This window comes from Lactuca serriola, chromosome 7 (assembly GCF_051521515.1).
Source record: "Lactuca serriola cultivar US96UC23 chromosome 7, Lser_US96UC23_V15, whole genome shotgun sequence".
Classification (NCBI taxonomy): Eukaryota; Viridiplantae; Streptophyta; class Magnoliopsida; order Asterales; family Asteraceae; genus Lactuca; species Lactuca serriola.
In genome coordinates, this window is record NC_136414.1 from 3,077,110 (window position 1) to 3,100,784 (window position 23,675).

General features: G+C 36.2%; 1 protein-coding gene across 1 annotated transcript; it reads left to right on the top strand.

The window, feature by feature from the left end:
* The first annotated feature begins 249 nt into the window (after positions 1-249).
* On the top strand, positions 250-23,675 carry LOC145061057 (midasin-like). The gene is given in 72 exon segments (XM_079008425.1): positions 250-362; positions 460-634; positions 722-1,065; positions 1,152-1,242; positions 1,338-1,633; positions 1,716-1,829; positions 1,941-2,110; positions 2,212-2,321; positions 2,410-2,529; positions 2,634-2,712; positions 2,818-2,940; positions 3,023-3,107; positions 3,186-3,282; positions 3,368-3,502; positions 3,592-3,648; positions 3,743-3,919; positions 4,007-4,132; positions 4,205-6,012; positions 6,086-6,281; positions 6,788-6,892; positions 6,971-7,276; positions 7,344-7,537; positions 7,609-7,663; positions 7,747-7,827; positions 7,829-7,898; positions 8,098-8,127; positions 8,130-8,158; positions 8,267-8,390; positions 8,475-8,573; positions 8,670-8,770; positions 8,869-8,958; positions 9,054-9,119; positions 9,209-10,447; positions 10,529-11,935; positions 12,016-12,196; positions 12,287-12,352; positions 12,475-12,557; positions 12,646-12,897; positions 13,220-13,355; positions 13,449-13,534; positions 13,634-13,719; positions 13,820-13,961; positions 14,041-14,115; positions 14,212-14,332; positions 14,409-14,563; positions 14,639-14,752; positions 14,846-14,995; positions 15,084-15,263; positions 15,360-15,548; positions 15,664-15,765; positions 15,870-16,100; positions 16,174-16,299; positions 16,382-16,463; positions 16,558-16,688; positions 16,770-16,934; positions 17,048-17,123; positions 17,235-17,347; positions 17,439-17,518; positions 17,601-17,714; positions 17,807-17,875; positions 17,963-18,119; positions 18,238-18,517; positions 18,604-18,839; positions 18,978-19,214; positions 19,297-19,482; positions 19,571-20,230; positions 20,309-20,440; positions 20,569-20,763; positions 20,853-22,499; positions 22,567-22,848; positions 22,941-23,339; positions 23,438-23,675. Coding segments are annotated over 71 exon segments (15,978 nt in total). The 5' UTR covers positions 250-362; positions 460-529; the 3' UTR covers positions 23,471-23,675.

A 23,675-nucleotide genomic window follows, 5' to 3' on the forward strand; every position in this document is an offset into this window, starting at 1 on the left:
ATGTTCGGTTTCGGTTTTTTTTATGGTTTTTCGGTTTGCGGTTCAGTTTTTGTTTACCCCTAATTCCAATTCCCTTGAATTCATGTGTTTGGTTGAGGACTTGAGGTTTAAGGTTTAAGGGAAGAAAAAGAAATCTTCAAAGAAAGGAAAGTTCATTCCTTCACCATCCTTATGGAATTAATTCCTTCCAAACATGCAAAGTACCAGATTACAATTTTGCCCTCACTAAATATTACTATACGCTTCATCAGACACCTTCTCATTCTCGTTCAGCCACAACCTCTCCATTGCGTCTTCTCCGCTTCGTCTTCTCCACTTCGTCACAGGGTCGTTCAACCGGCTTCACCGCAGCTTCATTACAGGTAATTTTCTTTCTCTCTCTCTGTACCCCTCTCTCTCCCTCTCTCCCTCCCTCTCTCTTTCATCGCCCAGCTTCATCTCCCTCTCTCCCTCCCACAGCATTCGAAAAGTTGCATATTTACCTGATAGGAGAAGTTTGAGTTCAGTTGGTAAGCAGGTAGAAACATAAATGGCGATTGATGGGAGTTTTGGTGTTGAATATGAGCTGCAAAGGTTTCTTCTTCGGTGTCCCAAGCTTGCGGCTGCTCCCCAATTAGATAACTTAGTCGAGAAGGTATTGAAGAGTTCATCTTTTCTCCAAGGACCTTTTTTTTTTCTTCACATGCTGCTCTTCTCTCGCATCTGATTTTGGGTTCTACAGGGGAAAATTTTGACAGAGAAAGAGTTGATTGATGGAGTAGCTGAGTTACTTTTACATCCTCGATATACAATTCCATTATTGGGATGCTTTCGTCCAATAGCACGAAAGATTGTCGACCGGGTTGTTGCTTTACTACATTTGGTGCCCGATTTGACATCAAATTCCAATGATTCGATGATTGAGTTCGATGATGGAAGATTATTTAAGGATAATGAAAGTTCAGATTATGAACAAGATATTTCTGTTATTAATTTATATGTCAAATATGGGAGAGGTCTGGGACTTCACGAGCTTTCCTGTTTGGCATTTTCACGAACACTTGATATGCTACCTTATCTTACTGGGTAAGTTCACTTTGTACACTCTCCCTTCTCTCTCAACTATGCTCCACAGTAACTTACTTACCCTGATTACTTTACATTTTATGCAGGTCTGTAAAGGATTACTTTAAGTTTGCACCTCCTCCATTTAAAAGGATGATGGAAAAGGAATCAATGGCCCAATCATTATCATTAGTGCAGGTACTATTTCTAAAACGTATATGTCACTCATGGGTCTATACTGGTAAACCCTGTCATATATGGCAATTAAGTAATTTTGCTTCTGATTTTATCAGCCAGGAACACATCTATTAGATGCTGTGCGAGTATCATATCGTCTCCTTTTAGCAGAGCCTGAAGTTTTTGCTAAGCTATGGGATTGGTCATGTTATATGGACCTTATACATGAGATCACTAGTCTTAACAATGGAGAAAATACAGAGATTTTGATGGACATAAGATGGTGTGCAGTGCAAACATTAACAATGGTTTTGAACATGAGTGACAAGTTTATTAGAAAAAGTAAAACGAGTGACTTGGCAACTTCAGATTTTGGGTTCGATGATGAAAAAGCATATGGGTGTTTATTAAGGTTAGTTTTTTCATCAGTGACAGAGTGAATCTATTTCCTGATTTGTTCACTTCTTATATTATTTATGTTTATTTGTTTATAGGTGGAAGGAATTTCTTCAGGACGTGTCATTAGAGAAGGCTGGTTGGTATCTTGAACCATTTGGGGAAAACACAAGTGTAGGGCAACCAAATTGGAGCAATATGGAGGCAAAATGGTGAAGCCTTATTAATCTAATTATTCTATATGCAACATATCTTGTTGATGTCCTCTCTTGTTCATTCCTTTTATATGGAGTATTTGAAGTTGTTTTGTTATATGCTATTAGGGATACACTTAAAACTGGAAGTCCTTTTGTTTTAACATCTGCTGTGAAGAAAAGTTTTGAGATGGTATTGTTGGCAGTGAGTCAGAGGTGGCCTGTTCTTCTTTATGGTCCAGCTGGCGCAGGCAAAACTGCTCTCATTAGCAGGTTAGCCCAGGGGCATGGGAGTCAAGGTATGTTATTTTTCTTTATAGTATTTGAAATTTGAAATTTGAAATTCTTTCACACCTTTAAATATTTCCTTTTTATATCTCTCATGTTTTCTCCCTTTTAGTTCTTTCTATTCACATGGATGAGCAAATTGATGGAAAAACACTAATCGGGACTTATGTATGTGCTGAACAACCTGGTGAATTTAGGTGGCAGCCTGGTTCCCTTACTCAGGTTAGTTACTTCATTTTGTTTTGTTTATTTTGTAATTATTAGTTAGCTGTAACTCTAATATGGATGCTTTTTTTTTTGCTACTTATAGGCTATCATTAATGGACTTTGGGTTGTTTTCGAGGACATTGATAAAGCTCCTGCAGATGTACAATCCATCTTGTTACCTTTGCTAGAGGGTGCTACTTCATTCTTAACAGGCCATGGGGAGGTTTGTTGTAGTTAAATTCTTAAAATAGACAATAATAAATATACCTAGTTTACACAAAGGATTCCTTCAAGAATACACTTTGAGTCATTTTCCACTATATACAGGCAATAAGGGTTAGTGAAAGCTTTAGGCTTTTTTCTACAGTATCGAGCTCAAGATTAGATGCATCATCTATGACAACAGGTCTGTGATCACATATTTATAGTTAATTCCCTTTTGTGGGTGAAGGGCTTAATGGTCAAGATTTGTTTTTTTTTTTTTTTTTTTTTTTTGTCATTTGGTATGTAGGTAGGAACTCCCTTGGTGCACTATGGAGGAGAGTAATGATTGGTTCATCAAGTAGTAGTGACCTAGAAAGTATTTTGAAAGCCTGGTACCCAGATTTGGAATCTCTTTGTGGAAAACTTATAGGTGCTCATTAAAGTTTTTACTTTGAAAAGCTTCATTCTTTTTGGCATAAAACAATACATTTAAATCTTTTTCCATCTTGCAGAAACCTTTGAAAAGGTTAATCATCTCACAGGCTTTCAACTAGGAACTTGTGTTACTCTCTCATCTGCTGGCAGGTTTTCACTGAGGTATTTAGCCATGAATGTAGATTACTAGTTTCTTATTTATGGATAGTGATTTACTTATTTACCCTTCTGTACTGGTAGGGATCTTTTGAAGTGGTGCAAGATAATTGCTGGTTTGGGTTTTCATTTTATGGGTGAAAGGCTGTCTGGTCATGTGGCCAAGTGTATCTATCAAGAGGTTTTAATAAACTCCTGCTCTTCTTTTTTCCCCCATATATATATATCTAAATTTCTTGATTTGTTAATATGATTTTGTTTTGTAGGCTGTTGATGTTTTTGCAACTTCTTCAAGCTCAGTGGAAGCACGAATGAGAATTATGAGAGAGTTGGCAGAGATTTGGGGAATACCAATTTCAGATGCTGAGACTTTGTTTCCTGTTGATAAGCCTGATATTCAGGTTTCTCTTCTTATAACAGGAGATATATAATATATTGATACCAGAAAATCTAGTTACTCTTATTAACATCATATATTAAACATCTGCAGGACTTGCGGTCTGATATACGCATTGGCAGAGTAACTCTTCAACTCACACGTATACCTGTAAGTTATACTATTTAGTATTATTATATTTAAAAAAAATGTATAATCATACTTTTTGCTTGTTTTAATTATATGTGTAATGTGCTTTTTGTAGTCATCTTCTGTGAACAAATCATTCGTTGAGATTCGTACTTCAATGCATATCCTTGAAAGAATAGCTGGATCTGTTAAGTATAATGAGCCTGTTCTTTTGGTTGGTGAAACTGGTACTGGAAAGACAACTTTAGTACAGAATCTGGCTGCAAGACTTGGTCAAAAACTTACAGTTTTGGTATTTTTTTTAAAACAAAATCTGATTAAATTTTCTTCAATGACATAAATAGCATATAATATATTTTTGCTTAAATTTATGCTGCAGAATTTGAGCCAGCAAAGTGATGTTGCAGATCTGTTGGGAGGATTTAAACCTATGAATGCACAGTTTCTATGCCTTCCGCTTTATCAGGAGTTTGAAAATCTCTTTAGAAGTACCTTCTCTTCAAAGGTATACTCTATCTAAACACTAAATCCTAAACTTAAACACTAAACCCTGATGTCTTTTGGTGATGAAATGCAGGACAATGAGAATTTTCTTGCCATATTAAGAAAATCAGTCAGTGGCAAGAATTGGAACGTGTTATTTAGTGGTTTACAAAAGGGTGTTCGTACAGTGGTCAAAATTGGAAAGCAGAAGCCTGGTGTAAAAAGGAAAAGACCTTTAGGGGAAAAACTAATAAAATCATGGGAAAAATTCTCTTTAAAACTCGAAGCAGCTCATGGTCAGATTAATGCTTCAGATGGGATGGTTTTTTCATTTGTAGAGGGAGTTTTTATCACAGCTTTGAAAAATGGTGACTGGATATTACTAGATGAGATCAATTTAGCCCCTCCAGAGACTCTTCAGAGAGTAATTGGTGTTCTTGAAGATGAAGGTGGGTCCCTTTGTTTAGCTGAAAGAGGTGATGTTGATTATATATCCAGACACCCGAATTTCCGTATATTTGCTTGTATGAATCCTGCAACTGATGCTGGTAAAAGAGATCTTCCATTGTTTTTAAGAAACCGGTTTACAGAGTATTTTATGGATGATGTGTTGGAAGATGAGGATTTGAAACTGTTCATCAATCGGTTCATGGAAGCAGCAGACAATTCAGTCAAAGATATCACAACCAAAATCTTGAAATTTTATAAAATAGCAAAAAAGGAATCTGAAGAGAGGCTACAAGATGGGGCGAATCAAAAACCTCAATACAGTTTAAGGTCTGTTTATCGTGCAATGGAATATACAAAGAAGGCAAGGCGAGCTTTTGGGTTTTTAAAAGCTATTTATGATGGTTTTTCAATGTTCTTTCTTACAATGTTAGATCCTCCAAGTGCCAACTTAATGAAGAAGTTAATTACAGGATACCTTTTAGATGGAAAAGACCCCACACATGTGTCATTCGACAGGTACATTGTGGTTGGGAAAAACACCAAAAATGATGAGTTTTTAGAGAATTATGTTTTGACAAAAAGTGTGAGAGATCAACTTAGCAACTTGGCTTGTGCTATTTTCATAGGAAGGTATCCGGTTCTTTTACAGGGGCCCACATCTAGTGGAAAAACTAGCCTTGTTCAGTATCTTGCTGCGATCACTGGGCATGAATTTGTTCGAATTAACAACCATGAACACACTGATTTACAGGAGTATTTGGGATCTTATATAACTGATGCAAGTGGGAGACTTGTTTTCCAAGAAGGGGTGCTGGTTAAAGCAGTTAGAAATGGTCATTGGATAGTTCTTGATGAACTTAATCTTGCCCCTTCTGATGTTCTAGAAGCATTAAATCGATTGCTTGATGATAATCGTGAACTTTATGTTCCTGAATTATGTGAAACTATTCACGCACATCCAGATTTTATGCTTTTTGCTACTCAAAATCCACCCACTTTTTATGGTGGACGCAAGATGCTTTCTAGAGCTTTCCGGAATCGGTTTGTTGAAATCCATGTTGATGAAATCCCTCAAGATGAATTGAGTACAATTTTGGAAAACCGTTGCAAAATTCCAGGTAGTTATGCGAAGAAGATGATTGAAGTCATGATAGATTTGCAAAAACATAGACAAAGCAGTAAAGTTTTTGCGGGAAAACACGGGTATATTACCCCGCGTGATTTGTTTCGGTGGGCTGATCGGTTTAGGATGTTTGGAAAGTCCTATGAAGATTTAGGGCGCGACGGTTATTATCTGTTGGCTGAAAGACTGCGTAATGATGTGGACAAGGAAGTTGTTCTAGAAGTTTTGAAGAACAAGCTGAGGATTAAGCTCTGTAGAAGTGTAATGTACAAGGAGGATGAATCTCTCAACTTGCAAAATTCGTTGGCTACTCCCCGGGATATTGGAAGGCATGTGTTTCATATTTGTTTATGTTCCTTATTTTTTGCAAACTTTCTCTTACTTTTTTTTTTGGTAATGCAGGGTTGTGTGGACTGATAGTATGTGGAGGTTGTACTTTCTTGTTGAGCGGTGTTATAGGTTACGTGAACCAGTGCTTTTGGTTGGAGAAACTGGTGGTGGGAAGACAACAGTATGCCAGCTGTTAAGTATTGCCTTGGGGTCCAAGTTACATACATTGAATTGCCATCAATACACAGAAACTTCTGATTTTCTTGGGGTTAGTCTTATTCTCTTTTGAGGGGTTGTTTCTTTTTGTGACTTTAATGAGCTTAATGGACTAATCACTTAATCTGGAAAGCGATACATGGCTGTTTCTTTTTGACTTAACCTGAACAGAACGACTTAATGGGCTAATTCAAAAACCTAGGTTAATGTATGATGACACTAACTTTCTTTTTACCTATTAGCCTATTCTTTTTCTCCTCATAACTCATATCACATTAAATTGGATGAAGATTGTTAGAATTGATGAACATTGTACTTTTTTTTTGGCATGTAAGGGTAAAATGGTCATTTAGTTTCATTCATATGGTTTATTCGGTCTAGAAAAGAAACATACCTTATGTATACAAACATCATTACCCATTCAGCCACTTTATTACTCATACATGACTTACTAAGTAAAGAAAGAAACAACCTTTAAGTTCTCTTTATTTTTGAATTTAAGAAGCTTATTGGAATGTTTGAGTTGTTTATAATAATGTACATATTCTTGTGCAACAGGGATTCTATCCTGTTCGAGAAAGATCAGAAATATCTTTGGACTACAAAAAATTGTGTGAGGAATTGCAGGATTCAAAAGCTTTTAAGCACTTCCCTCATGATGCTGTAAGTTATGACTTTAAAACAACATATGATTTTTTTGATGTATTTATGGTCCTTAACAATACAATTATATTGTTACAGACGATTTCACTGGACATTAATCAAGCTTCAACAACACTTGAGCAAGTGAATAAGATGATAAAATACTACAGAGAAGTTCAAGTCCTTCATGCTGATGTCACCCAAAATGAAGTTGATACTTTTGAAGAAATTAGGAATCGTTTATCTTTACTTCATCAAAAGTGGGGCACGATCTTTACTTGGCAAGATGGTCCTCTTGTTGAAGCAATGAAGAATGGTGACATGTTTCTTGTGGATGAAATTTCATTGGCAGATGATAGTGTTCTTGAAAGATTGAATAGTGTCTTGGAGCCTGAAAGGAAATTGGTATGTTTTTCTTTCATTAATTTCAATCTTTATATATTGAAATTAATTAATTTCTTTGGTTCAACAGTCTTTGGCTGAGAAAGGTGGGTCTGATCTTGAGAAGATTATAGCACATCCAAAGTTTTTCATACTCGCAACAATGAATCCTGGGGGCGATTATGGTAAAAAGGAATTATCCCCTGCACTCCGGAACAGGTTTACTGAGATATGGGTCCCACCTGTGACTGAGATGAATGAGCTCAAATGCATAGCATTAGAAAAGTATGTGATTTATTTATTTATATTTCGTGGAGTACTTGTTACAAGTCCCTAATGCATGTCCTGAATTGCAGGATCTCAAATCCTGAAGTCTCTTTCGTGGTGGATGTTATGATCAATTTCTGGGAGGTATGTATGATAATTTTAGGAGTACAATATTGTAACTGTTTTTATAGCTGGTTAAATGAGTGTATGGTTTTTGGTGTTTGCAGTGGTTCAATCAGTTACAAACTGGAAGAACGCTTACAGTGAGAGATCTCTTGTCTTGGATAGATTTTATTAATGTGACTGATGGAAATTTTAGGTCCGGAAGTTTCCATGTTGCATGGTGCTTTTCTTGTTTTGCTTGATGGATTAAGCTTAGGTATGATTTCCAATGATCTTTTCACCTCTCTGCTTTTATGATGGTGTAATTTGTTTTCACTTAATAATGAGCTATATATATATATATCACATGTCTGTGTGTTTCTAGCAGGTTGTCTTTGTGATTGCTTCACAGAAACACTCTTTAACATAATTTTTGTTCTTTATGTTCATATTGTGCTTGCTTTTCTTATTATTAGGTACAGGAATTTCGATAAAGGAGGCTGAAGACGCTTGTCATTTCTTATGGAGCAATTAAAGGTACTGTTCAATATATTTCATCTTCATATCTTTTTATCGCTAATTAATTACCAGAGTAACTGATATTTATATTTGCTGCAACAGGAGAGCAAACTGAGATTGAATCAGGTAAGTGTTTTGACGGATGAAAACTATGGTTGGTCTGATCTTTTGAAATCTGGTGAGGCACTTTCAAGTAATGGCATGGAGATCGACACTCATTTTGGAATTCATCCATTCTACATTGAAAAAGGTTGACTTTTAATTGTATATATTTTGACTTTCAATGGCTATTAAGATACTTGTATTTAATACGAGGTATTTTTCTGTGCCCTAGGTGACAACCATTTAGAGACTAAAGGATTTGACTTTCTGGCACCAACCACCCGTAGAAATTCCTTGCGTGTACTCCGTGCTATGCAGCTTAAAAAGCCTGGTATTTTCTTTTCCTTCTTTCTAATGATGTGTTTTACAATTTGGGACACTATTTACATGATGTTCTTACTTGTCTGTATCTTATTATGCATTGTAGTTCTGTTGGAAGGAAGTCCAGGTGTTGGAAAGACAAGTTTAGTCCTTGCTCTTGGAAAATTCTCTGGACATTCTGTTGTTCGGATAAACTTATCAGAACAGGTCATTAAATTTCTGCCATTTTCCTTTTTTGGCTGTTTGTATTTTGGATATTTCTAAATACTGATGTTAATATGTATGATGTCTAATTAAAACCATAGACTGACATGATGGATCTACTGGGATCCGACTTACCTGTTGAAAGCGAAGAAGGAATGCAGTTTGCTTGGTCTGATGGCATCCTGTTGCAGGTTAGAAACAGTTTTTACTAAACCCTAAACCCTAAAGAATATTTCATTCATTTTTCCTTGTTTTTTCTATAACCAACTTTGTGAGTATGATACAGGCTTTGAAGAATGGATCTTGGGTTTTGCTGGATGAACTTAATCTTGCTCCTCAATCTGTTCTGGAGGTTTGACTTTGACTTATATCCTATCAATTTTCCTGTGGAGTTTTAAATTCTGCCAATATCTGTACTAACATAAAAATTTGTTGAAATAGGGTTTGAATGCTATTTTAGATCATCGAGCAGAAGTTTTTATACCCGAGCTCGGTCATACTTTCAAGTGCCCTTCATCTTTCAGAGTTTTTGCATGTCAAAACCCTACCAGTCAAGGGGGTGGGAGGAAAGGCCTTCCTAAATCTTTTCTCAATCGTTTTACAAAAGTATATGTTGATGAATTGGTAGAGGAAGACCATAAGTACATCTGTGGGACTTTACACCCATCTGTCCCAGAGGATTTGCTTTCAAATCTGATTAAGTTCAACAAGCGTTTGCATGAGGACACAATGGTAAATCATAAATTTGGACAAGATGGATCCCCATGGGAGTTCAATCTTCGAGATATTATTCGTTCATGTCAGATCATAGAAGAGGCTCCTGAAAGCTCAAAATCCGATTGCTTTCTCAACACTGTTTATATCCAAAGAATGCGTTCATCCACAGATCGTCAACAAGTCATTCAGATATATGAACAGATTTTTAAGGCAAAACCAGGCATGAATTTGTACCCAAGGGTGCAGGTTACTCCAGAGAATTTGATAGTTGGGAACACACATGTCAAAGGGACTAATATGCAATCATCAACAGTATCTTCTTGTGACCTAAAAATCCTGCCAGGTGTCCGACAAAGCTTGGAAACTGTGGCACAATGTCTGCACCATCAATGGTTGGTCTTGCTGAGTGGTCCAGCTGGATCTGGTAAAACTTCTTTGATAAGGTTAATGTCACATCTCACTGGAAACATCCTACATAAACTTAACCTTTCTTCTTCTACTGATATATCTGAGTTACTCGGATGCTTTGAGCAGTACAATGCTATTCGCCATTATCGCCTTGTTATTGAACATGTTGAGCGTTACATAAAGGCATACAGTTGTCGCCAGTTTGAAAAGTCAACCCAAGAGTTTACAAAACAGAAGGATTTGATTGGGCGTTGGCTTGCCTTGTCATCAAGTTTGGATAACAGTTGTGTGAGTTTTGTTACCAATGAAAATTGGAGTAGGGGAGTCTTCCATTCTCTTCCATTGTTGGTTGATATCATTGAGAATCTACTACTGGATCTGGAAAACGATAGTGAACATCTGAATCGATTGTTGAAGACTGTTAAGAAGTTGCACGATGATCAAAGGAAGATGCTGTATCCTGCAAAGTTTGAATGGGTGACTGGATTGCTAATTAAGGCTATAGAGAATGGAGAGTGGATTGCTCTAGAGAATGCAAATCTTTGCAACCCTACGGTATGTAAATCTGTTTAATGTTTGATTATTAATTAGTGTGATTTCTTTGATTAACCTTTTTTTGGTTTTCTCTTAATATAGGTTCTTGATAGAATCAACTCTCTAGTTGAACAATCCGGATCGATAACTGTTAATGAATGTGGTACCATAGAAGGAAAACCAATGGTTCTTCATCCTCACCCTCAATTTTGGATGTTCCTCACTGTAAACCCTACATATGGTGAAGTATCAAGAGCAATGCGAAATAGAGGTGTTGAAATTTACATGATGCAGCCTTATGGTGAGAATGAACTCATAGATGTGAAGAGATTTCTAGCCCTTTCAGACATACCTGGTGAACATTTAGTCAATGCAATGGCTAAAGCACATCTTTCTGCTAAAAGAGACGGGTTGAAACATAATGTTAGCATTTCAAACCTTGAGCTTATGCGTTGGGTACAGTTATTTCAACGACTTGTTACAAATGGAAATCAGGCCACGTGGAGTTTGAAAATTAGCTTTGAGCATACGTATCTTTCCTCTTTAGGTGAAATTGAAGGAAAAGATATTATCAATGAAGCAATCAGTTGTTACTTGTCAACACAAGAACTTCACAATTGTAGTTCTCTATGCTTACCTGGCGGATGGCCCACAACCTTGAATGTACGTGATTTTGTATGGTACTCAAGAGAAACATCTGTAAAACAAAATTGTATGTATCTGGAATATCTTGCTGCTCAAATGGCCTCACATTCATTTCGGGCTTCTTTTGGTCGAATGGATAATGTTCTATGCCCTAGTGATTCAATGAGGGCATACTTGGTGGATTTAGAGACATTGCATGCTATGACATTTCCGAAAGCTGATGTGGCAGGGTTGGACAAAGTTAACCAAACAGAATTAGATTTTGCATTCATGAACAAAAGGCTTTTGTTTGCAGCAAACTGGACCATGGAACAGGCTACTGAAAGTGACCTTAAGTTGTATCTAGGTGATCATTTAAACAGGCATTGTTCATTCTTTTCTTCTTTCCGGAAACTTCTGGAAAAAGAATTGGACCATTCTATTTGGAACTGCATTAGAACATCTCATGGAGCACAATATTCATCGCCAATGCTTTCACTGGATTTTGGAAAATCAACTCCATCAGAATCAGAGTCTAACAGCCGAAATCTTTCTAATGCAGTGAAGTGTGTTGGGTTGTTGAGGGTTAGTTATCAACAGTGGCATAATGAGAGTGAGTTTAAGTATAGTGAACAAACTCGGTGTTTCATTCCTGTCTTACAATCTTTAAAAAGGCTTGAAGAAAGAATCCTTGATATGCTTGTTGAGTCTCCTTTCTTTGATGTACTTTTTGTACTTTATAAAGAGCTCATTAATGATCACTTATCTGCTTGGAATGGGTTAGTTTCGTGTCAGTATGATTGCATGTTAATCTCATGGAGGTCTTTGGTGAAAGATGCTAAAAAGTTGAAGGAGTTTTGTGCAAACGAAGTGGAAAATTTTCAGGTACTCTTTCTTAATCTTAAATCACTTCCCCCTTAATCTTTTATTCACATGTTTCTAAGTATGGACTTAAAATCGTGTAGAATGAAATGAAGAATTTGGAAAGAGTTCTTTCATGGTCTTTGAGTTCACAGAGGTCATTGCTGTGGGCATATGGTGGTCATCCGTATTCACCTTCTTCTGTTGAGATATATAGAAAGCAACAGCAGCTTGTCAATCTTTGTCATTCAATTTGGACAAAAAACATCAACTTGCAGGAATTAGGTACATCTTTATTTTTTTTTCTTGTAATTGACTAATTGCTACAAGTCTATTCTTATCATTATTGTTATTTATTCTGCATGTGTTTTTTAGCCCATAAAGGCTATATTGAGGCTGCTGTTGCTACCAATCCTGAACTACGCTTTCTTGCCATGCAAGGTAAAGTATTAACACTTTTTGGTTGTAAATTTTCCTACTTTTTGTATGCTACATAACATAGCAATCTATCTAGAAGCATTTGTACATTCATGATGAACTATTATTATTTTTTCTGTATGAAGGTGTTTGCATGTCTGCATTTATCATGAGCAAAGTAGATGAAGATGACCATGATGTTTTAAATCAGTTGGAGGAGATGTATCAGGTATTATCATGCATGGAATTTCCATTTTTTCCTTCTGTATACAAAGATTTGAAACAATAAAAAGTGGAGGCTTATGTTAATTTTGCAGGTGCTTTCGAGTAAGTTCCATTACGAAAAGGACAAGATGGAAAGAAATGCTGGGACTAATGACAAAGCATCTCTTTTTGGTGCTCTATCTAGTTGTTGCACTATGAACCCTGACATGTTATGCCTACCTTCTGGCTTCAACTGTTGGCTTGATACTCTGCCTTTAAATGATAACAATAGTTTTGGTCTTGATATGAGGCTTCTTCAAGAGCTTTCCAATATCATCACTCTTGATGGGAAGGATCTGGAATCTGTAAGATTCATTGCCATCTTTTATTGCTAGTATATATCCACTTGCATTGTTTGTGTATCCATACAATATTTACCTTCTTACCCTTGGTCCTCTTTACTTTCATCTTTATTGCTTGTATTCTGTTTATTCTTTGTTGTGAGCTGACTTATCACGTGAAGGAGATCATCCAATGTGGGCTCACTTTTTTTTTCTTTTCTTATGGGAGTTGGGTATTGTTGCTATTGTTGTATCAGATAAAAGGCTTTTGTGTTTGTTAGTGAATGTATCTTACTTTTGGATTTACATTTACTATCAATAACATGACCATTACTTTGTTTTCTAGGGTTTGTCTCGTTTACGTTGGCTTCTAGAATCCACCTTGAAGTTTTCACTAAACTCTTCTTCAAGGCCTCCAATCGATTTCTCTCCTTATCAAAAAATCTCATGGGTTCTTGAAGCTTGGACCTCTGTCAATAATGGTCAGTGCAACTTTCTCCCATAAGAGGCAATTCTAATTCCCCTTAAAAGTTAAAATACCTATATTATTTATATGCTTATAAATCTTCTTACAGCACATGCAAGCATTTCTAGTACTGTTCTTGAAATGTGGTTTAATTGGCACACATCGTTGTGGAAGCATCACTCAAATCGTGAGAAGGTATGCATCGGTGCATTGCAGTTTATAAATGAAAAGGGCAATTTAGTAATTTGTGCAGGAAGTTACTTTTTGTTGTACTTGTTTGTCAATGTGATGCAGAAAAATTCGAGCCAACATGGCAATGCAGATCTGGTACCTGATATGCTTTTTCAGCCTGTGGCAACACTGGCTCTAGACAAGATTCTGTAAGGAACTACTTTATACAAAGATTGTGTAGAGCTATTAGTCTCAGTTGGTAGTTCTTTCTGGTTACCACATTTGATTTGTTAAACTTTTTTTATAAAGGGGGAATCCAATTGGCATCAAGGATCTTAATGCACATAGCTTGAAACTTGGAGTGGCTTCTCGTAATCTTTGGCTAAGTTCTCCACATGTTGCTGATTCCCATAGTTTCTTTTTGTCATCTGCTAGATCTCTCTTTCAGCAGGTATATATTTTAGTAAGAAGTTTCATATTGTTAACAGGAGTTCCCAAATTTCTAATCTTGTTTTTCTGTTTTCATCCAGATAATACTTGCCCACGAGAAGTCCTTTGAAGCTGATAAATATTCCTTGATCAAATCTATATTCTTTTCAGCTCAGGTAAATTTTCTTATGGTAAAAAATGAGTATTTTTTTTTTATCTGAAAACAAGGGTCTTACTGTATATTCTTCACATATTTTCTTCCTCTATAACAGCCAGCGGATGTGCGTGTGATTATATCTCTTCTAGCATCATCAACCCACCATGTTTTGAAGTCCTTAATAAGACCATTTATCGAGCCGTTGCTTCATGCGCTATATGTTAAGAACTCTGCAGGTAAACAGATACTAAGTCATTGATTTGTGCTCTATTATATAACTAGTCCATTACTTAACCATTTTTTTGTGTGTAGATTCCTTGTTTGATCTTGGTTGTGCTTGGCTACATATTGGGGGTTTACGTTATCATCTTCTACTATGCTGTGATGATGTGGATCCAGCTGTCAAGAAAAATCTGAAATATTTTCAACTGACAGAGAGGATTGCATCACTTGAACTTGATATCGAAGTAATTTTTTTTCTCACATAAATTAATATGATATTAGTCTTCAGATATTTTACAATATTGTTCAACTTCATACAGGTGTGTAAGGAGTGTGTACAGCTGGCAGGATGTTTCTCTCTGAGCGAGGCTGACAAGGAAAAAACAGAAATACTAAATGATCTTAAAGCTGAAAGAAACAGACTCCAAAAACAGGTACTGTTTAGCTGTTTTTAAAAATTTTCTCCATCTGTATATAAATATGCTCATACATTTGCATGCATGATGTGCTGCTTTTTTTATCTTCAGGTTGTGTTTCGATCTGATCCTAGGAAATTTAAGAAGCTGAGATCCGAATGTGATGAATTTATGAAATTGGTTGCAACACCATTTGATCTTTTAAAGAACATTGGGAATTTGAGTATGCAAGGGGTTGCTGACCAAGTGCATAATTGGCAGGTATTGATGACTTATCTGAATGTAATTTACTTGTAAAGGTGAATCAACATCTACCACTATGGAAATTTTCTTATGTTATTTTCTGTAGGAAACTGCAACACGTTTTGTGGATCGATTATCCAATGAATACTCGGAGTATGTTGATATTGTTCAACCTGTTCAGATTGCAATATATGAGATGAAATTAGGCTTGTCATTGGTTCTTTCAAACAGCCTACGTGATCAGTTTTTGGACAGAGTTGGGCAGAAAGATATTGATGTTGTTTTGGTAATATATAAATCTTTTATCACATTTGTCAAAGCAATACAATATTATTGACATAATTGGTCTGTTGATTCTTGATACTGACTTCATGAATGACAGGGGGCAATTTATTCGTTTATGAGGTTCCCTAGGGGCATATCGGGAAAAGATGATTCTTGTGTAGACGACAGTTTCCATACCAAACTTTCATCCTTTGATAAAGCCTTCCCTACTTACATTGGGGAAGCTGACGTGGCCATGGTGGAAACCTTGGTTACTTCTGCTAAAGACAATAATAGCGATGAAGTGGTCTGTTAATGTCTTTTATTGTGCATCTTACACTTACAATATATATATAATATACAATTCAATTTGTTTTCTCATGAAATCTAAAATGACAAATGCATGTTTCATGTTGTAACAGGCATCTGCTTTGAAACTAAAAGCTTCAATTCATCAAAATATTCTTCATCGCGTTGTGCATTATGTTGCCCAAGCCCATTTTCTTGATGATGTATCTTTTAAGGTAATGATTTCTTGTTGTTGGAGTGTTAATATTTCAAAGATGTCTTACATTAGGACATATGCAACATTCTTGTGTACTTACTATTATATGTTTCTCAACATCAGCTCATGGATAGGATGTTTGACGAGTTTGCAAATCTCTGGATGAAAATGAAGATTCAAGTTAGAACCAAGGAAGAGCTTGATTCAAAACAGTACATATTCAGACCTCGTGCTTTTGACATTAAAAATGTCATTGAAATGGACGTATCTACCCTCGAAAGTTCGATTGCCAATGATGCTTTCTTAGAGTGGAAGGAGTTGGCTTCAGAGGGAGTATCTGCTGAAAGTGAAAAGGTAAGATAGAAGCTTTCCCCTTGCTAACATTTATTATTTCACTTGTACTAATGGAAGTACTTGCTTCATGTAGAAAAATGCTGATGAAGAGGAGGATGAAATGTTAGAGAAAGATTGGAGTCTACTGCTGGAATCCGCATTTAATGACATGATCAACGTCTATACTACAGTATTTGGCTCGACAGATCTCCTTCAACCTGTCAGTTGACTTATTTGACCTTTTCTTCTGAGTTCTCTTCTATACGTTCTTCATTTTCTTCATCTTTGTTGCTTTTATTCAGGCTGGATTTGTTCAAGTAGCTGATTCTGATAGGCTTGGTTCTTTCTCAGACTCGTATGCCATGGGTACAAGAGTAATTAAAGGTGATTTTGTTTTTTTTTTTTTCGGATTATAGGGTTTCCTTTTTAAGATACACAATTAGAAATCTCATATTATTATTATTATTACTATTTTCAGATATGGAGGGCTTATTATGTTGGAATTTGGACTCCAAGCTTATTCCAGAACATGTACTATGCCTTTCCTTGGAGCATGATCGGAAATCAGTATCATCTCATCTACCAAACAATTCTTACAATTTCTACAAGGTCTTTTGTTCTATCTCATTTTGTTTGTTTGTTAGATTATATCTTTTTCTTTTTAGTTGTTAACTTCTCTTGGTGATATAGGATTCAAATGCTTCCATGTTGGCCAAGATGGTGGATCCAGTTATGAATCTTCAAAATCGGATTCGTCACCTTCTAAGCGAATGGGATGATCATCCTGCTCTTCAGAAAATTGTTGATGTCATTGATATGATCTTGTCTATACCTATGAACACTCCTCTTGCTAAGGTCATACACAAATTATCTTCATTAAGTTGATACTCAGGAATATAAATAATATAATTTAACTTATGCAGCTCCTCATATTTGTATATGTGTACATTGTTTTTGTTGTTTTGTAGGCTTTGTCAGCCTTGCAGTTTTTACTTAACAGGGTCCGGAACCTTCAAGAAACTGTTTCAAAGTTCCCCCTTTCTGGTAAATGTTTGATCTACTTCTTTTAGATTCACATAAAGACTCATATTAATTTATAGCCTTAATTTCTAACTTTCTATGTATTTAATTTTTGCTACCTTCTGCAATTTGCAGATCAGTTAGATCCGATTATTGGTCTTGTGTCCTCATGGCAAAAATTGGAGTTTGAATCATGGCCTGGTTTACTTGATGAAGTTCAAGCTGGATTTGATACTAATGCTGGCCAGGTAAAATATCTTAATTTATTGGAAACAATTATGATTTACAAAGATATAAGTAAAAAGACCAAATTGACACTCTTTTTGAATTCCATTTCAGTTATGGTTTCCACTGTACTCGGTTCTTAGGCAAAGTCAGTCTACTGATACTGATGACTATAGTCAGTCCACCATTGTGAGGCAAGTGCTTGTAATTTAATGAAAAGTATATATTATAAATAAATCATCAGATTTTTTTTAACATATCCACTTTTTAATACAGTTTGGACGATTTTATTCGGACTTCCAGCATTGGTGAATTCAGAAAGCGTCTTCAACTTGTCTCTGCTTTCCATGGCCACATCAGCACTGGCATTAGTCAGGGATCAAATTTAAGGTTCTTGTCTCTTTCTGTAAAGTTGCTTTATTCTATTATTGTATGTGACTGACTATGTGGTTTTACCTTATGCATTCTTTTATTATACACAGTCGTGGCCATGAGGACAATGTGAGGATTTTGTACAATACATTCGGATTCCACATTCAGTTCCTGCCTATGTAAGTGCTCTTTTAACATATTATTATTATATTATTTGTTACATTATGTTTTGTGTTAAATGATCTATATGTTCCTTTGTGTTTTAGTATTCTGGAGAGGTTAGCAGATAACAGAAAGAGCATTCAGGTGGAGCTGAAAGAACTCATGAAGCTGTGTAAATGGGAACGTAATGAGTGGTTTATGACAATGGAAACATCAAAACGGACACGTGAGAAATTTAAGAAGTTGATTCAGAAGTATACTGTGAGTGACAATCGTGGATTTTTTGTTTTATATATATATATATATATATATATATATATATATATATATGTTCTTATTTGTGCATTTTTAAGAATCAATAGCGTGTTTGAAATCACAGGATGTTCTAAAGCAACCTGTGGTGCTTATACTTACACAAGAAGCTGCTCGAAGTGGAATAAAAACAATAGCAGTTCATACTTCTGCTTCATTTAGTGATTCTTTTGAGAAATACAAGCAAGTTCTTGATGTTTCTTGCAATGAAACTCAGTTTAAAAACAAAAAGAGGTTAATATGGCCTTCAACTTGGAGAAATAAAGTTGATCTTGCATTGGGAGATATACGTGTTGCAAAGGGTATAAACTCTGACTACCCATGTGTCCCATTGGAGGAAGCTCAAGGTTCATTTCTTCTCTTACACTGTCTGTAATTATTCATCTTCACATTTTTTTTTTGTGTATTTATGTTTTTGTTTTTGCTTTTGCAGGCAATATAGATATTGTGAGCAAGTTCATAGATTCAGAGTCCTTGAGTGGTGTTACAAAGGAAGAGTGGAGACAAGTGAGGCACACATTTAAAAAGATGAGCACAAATCTTGTATATTGTGGGGAACTTTGGAAGGATGAAAAAAAGAAGAGTTTAGGAAAGAGAAGGGCTCTCTCTGAACTATTAAAGATGTTGGATAGTTTTGGGTTGTCTAAGCATAGATGTACATCCATGGAGGTATCATGTAGTCACAAATACTGGCTATTTTTTCTGAATGCATTTTGATTTTCTAGTTTGGAAAAATCTACCTGATTATAGCAGTTTTCATCCAAATACAAATCTAATGTTTATTATTGTGGTGGTTGAACAATATAGGATAAACCATGGTCTCTCCAACCATCATATGTGATCGAACATTTGCTACTTAATGAAAGTAGATTGCCCTCTGGGGACCATGATGTCAAAGCTTTAGAGAAGGTCCAGAAGCCTCCCATGGATAATCTAGAAACTGATTGGAAAACACCAAATGAATACTTCTTCAAAAGCATATCTTCTCTAAACCATCTCCGACAAGTCCGCTTAAACTTTCACAAAGATTTTACAACTGAACAGGTAATGTTTGATTCCACTTTGTTAATTAATTGTACTCATCTTTTCATGATGACACCATGAATCAACTTTATTTTGTTTGTAGGTTAATAGGTCCATTTCTTACCTTGATCATCTTGTTGAGATACAAAAATCTCATAGAGCTGCAGCTTATGACTTCTCCAATGGCTTGGATCGCTTAAAGAAGCAAAGTGTTCCACTACAGAATCTATCCTCAAGCTCATTTTCTCGCAATCAGGACATCGTTTCCAAATGCATGTGGCGACAAAAGGTTGTTTTTAATTTTTTTTTGTCATGTAATGCTTTACACTATTGAATCTTATATGAATGATGCTGATATTTAAACTTTACCGTTGCAGCAACTATTTGATGCTATCTGTGAAACGTTAAATGATGAGTGTTTGTTGCTAAAGAGTGTTGAGAACAACCATCTGAACAGTTGCCAAAGTGTTGGAATGGGTGCTGGGCGAATTCGTCTTTTCCTAGAGAAATTTGTTCCTGAGTTCAAGAAATCAAAGGAATTGTTGGATGGTTATCTTTTTGGTGATTGTGGTGGTATAATAAGCACTGAAGTTGTACTTTATCCTTTTGGCATAACAAAACAAATGGAACAGTCTGTCCAAACCAACCTTTTGTTAGTTAAGGATTTTAAGGAGCAATTGCGTGCGATTCGTAAACAGGATTTAGCTAAAGATGTTCTTCTTGACCATTTTGAGGAGATCTTCGCAAAGGGTAACCTGTTAGATGAATACTATAATTCTGCTATGGAAACAAGGGTTCACACTCAAGATGTCAATGATGTTTCGAAAGCTGAAGCTGAGTTCACCGAGTCCCTTAAGAAAACATGCAAACACATTGTTGATGGTTTTGACCGAGTCAACTCGGTGAATAACAAGCTTGATTCTACGGAAGATTACCTGGGAAATATCAATAGCTGGCAAACTTTGTTTGCTTCTAGAGTAGAGAATCTCCAGTTGAACAGTATACATGATGAATTAGTGAAAACACTCGAGTTTGCTGTAAGTGTCTTCTAATTTCTTTCTTTTTTATTACATTTTTTAGGCACTTATCTAGTTTAATATATTTTATTTATCCAGGGACGACTTATGGACCTCTATGGGAATGTATGTATTGTTGAGGCACAACTGAAGCATCTGTATTCACTATTGGACCTAATGATAACCTTTGGCAATGGTCTTCTTAAGGACTTTATGGTGGCAAACAGAACTGTAAGTTGGATCTTCTATGAGATTTTCTTATTTGGGCATTGCACTTTGAAAAATGTACCCTTTATTTCTTGATTTAAGCTTTATCCCTTTAAGAAACTATAGTAATCTTTCACACTAATTTTGAACAGTTGTCTATGGTTACTCATGCTCTTGCGGAGATTTTTGCTTCATTATACTCGCATGGTTTTGGAGGCCCCACAGAAAACCAAGAGGAAGAAAATGGTGGTGATGATACTACTGGAACTGGTATGGGTGAGGGTGCTGGGATTAAAGATGTCAGTGAACAGATAGAAGATGAAGATCAACTACTCGGAACTGAAAAGGTACCTAGCCAATTTCCAAATATGCCCCTACCTTCTCATCCATCTTGTTTCCCTTTTTGTCGACTTATAATTTCTTCTTATGTTCTTAGGGTGAAGAACAAGATGCCTCAAATGATGATCCACGTAAAAATGATAAAGGCATAGAAATGGAACAGGATTTCACAGCTGACACATTCAGTGTTAGTGAGGATTCAAGTGATGATGAAAACGAAGAGCCACAGCTGGATTCTGCCATGGGAGAGACTGGAGATGACAGAGAAGTTGTGGATGAGAAGCTTCGTGATAATAAAGATGATGAAGATGTTGAAAATGAGAAGAATGAGAAATATGAAACTGGACCTTCTGTTAAGGACAATGATGAGAGTGGAAGAGAGCTTAGAGCCAAGGAAGATGAGGATGATGTCAACGATGGTGATGAGCCTGGAGAATTAGATCCTGATGAATCCAACAAAAAGAATGATGAAAATGATGATACGGATGAGGTTGAAGATATGAATATAGATAAAGACGAAGCGTTTTCTGAACCTACAGGATTAAAACCTGATGAAACTAATGTCAATTCTGATGAAGATATTGACATGGAGGGAGATGATGATCAGAATGAAGATGGAGAAACGGAAACGGTTGATGAGTCAGCTGAGATCAACAACGGTGAAGATGAAAACACGAATTCAGTTGAAGAAAATGCTGAAGAAGAAAACCAAGAAAAGAATGGCGATGCTGACGTGGATGAACCAAAGAAAGATGCCACCAACAGTACACCTGTCACCACTGATCATTTTGGAAATGAAATCCAACCAAACGCAGACTCTGCCACTCAGGCAAACGGAGGGTCATCCATGGGTGATGTTGCACCAGAAGCCACATGGTCAAACAGCAATGATATGCAAAGTGACGTGGCGCCTATACGCGGCGGTTTACCTAATTCTTCAGAAAACGAAGTCACTGTAGCTGATTCCTCAAAAGGCGGGAAACTTAATGATGAACATATAAGTCAACTACCAGAGGTTAACCCTTCGTCTAGTCAAAAAAGTCAACCGAACCCATTTCGTAACATTGGCGATGCACTTGATGGGTGGAAAGAAAGGGCAAAAGTGTCCATTGATTTGGAAGAAAAGAAGGATGAAGCCATGGATGATATAGATGCAGATGAATACGGGTTTACTTCAGGGTTGGAAAAAGGATCCGCTCAAGCTTTGGGACCCGCAACCGCAGACCAAATCGATACAAACATTGATGGAAAAGAAGCCAATGATGGCAAAAACACTGATGGTGAGGTTACAGACAAGAAAGATGATTCTGAAATGGAGATTGATGAAGAACAGCAGCATGTTGAAGCTCGACCCATCAAGAATCATTTAAGCATTGAGAATATCGTAAATGAGAAAACACAAGTTGAAGAAACCGAGATTCCAGATGAAACCTTACAAGTCGATAGCCATGGTGAGAACAGGGAAACAGAGAGTTGGGTGGTTATGAAAAGATGTTATATGACAGAAGGCATAAATGAATTAAGTAAACTTTCTGTTGGTGTTGGAGATGATGATATGGGAATCACACATGATGTTTCTCTTGAGATGAAAGATTCTGCAACTGCTTTATGGAGAAAATATGAGTTGCAGACAACAAGATTGTCACAGGAGTTGGCTGAACAGCTGCGTTTGGTGATGGAACCAACTCTTGCTAGCAAGCTTCAAGGGGATTATAAAACCGGAAAGCGAATCAACATGAAAAAGGTATAATTAATGATTTTTTTTTTTTGCAAATATATGTTTATTTTGGTGGGTTGGGTTGTTATGACAGGTGATTCCATACATTGCGAGTCATTATAGGAAAGATAAAATATGGTTGAGGCGAACGCAACCTAACAAACGAAACTATCAAGTCATGATTGCTGTGGATGATTCACGCAGCATGTCAGAGAACAACTGTGGGAATGTTGCTATTGAAGCTTTGGTCACTGTTTGTCGTGCAATGTCTCAATTAGAAGTTGGGAATTTAGCAGTTGCAAGTTTTGGGAAAAAGGGAAATATTCAATTGTTACACGACTTTGATCACCCCTTCACTGGTGAATCTGGAGTCAAGGTTCGTTTTTCACTTAATAATCAATCAATATTAGGACATATTGTTTGTTATCAACTTATTTAATATATATTATGCTTTGTTGAGTGAATCAGATGCTTTCGAGTCTGACATTCAAGCAAGAGAACACGATACAGGATGAGCCCATGGCTGATTTACTGAAATACATAAAAAACTATAAAATGGGGGCAAAGTGTCTTTTTTTTTTTTTTTTTTTTTTTTTATACGTGTCCACTGGAGATGTATGTGTAACTTTCAACAAAGCACAGGTTGAGAAAATGACAGCTAGCTTTTGGGGAAAATATAAATAAAGGGCAAATAAAATTTGTAAAATGTGATTTCCCTGATTTTTTCTTTCCAATTTTCAGGAAGCTACATTTGAAGATGGGAAGTTGGAGACATGTAAATACATGGATTCTTGCCCATTCCCATATTTTGTCATCTTGAAGGACATCCAAACTCTTCCAAGAACTCTTGCTGATTTATTAAGACAAGTAAGCCATAATTGCTTATTTATTTATCTTCTAGATTCTCATTTTTGGAAAATTTTATTAACCACCATGTTACCTACTACCTACCTGATTGATTGCAGTGGTTTGAGCTTATCCAACATTCGGGAGCTTAAATCTTTCGTTTGGTGGGCCCTTGCACTGGACTGGATGTATGTTTATAGCTTGTGAAACTTAGAGAAACAAATGTAGCTATGGTTTTGAAAATGGTGAGGGAAGAAAAACATAATTTGTTGTGTTTTAATGCTTTTCCTCATCTGAAATTTTGTATCCCTTATTATATATATAATGAAAAGACTGCAAGAGCTCTCCATTTTTTCA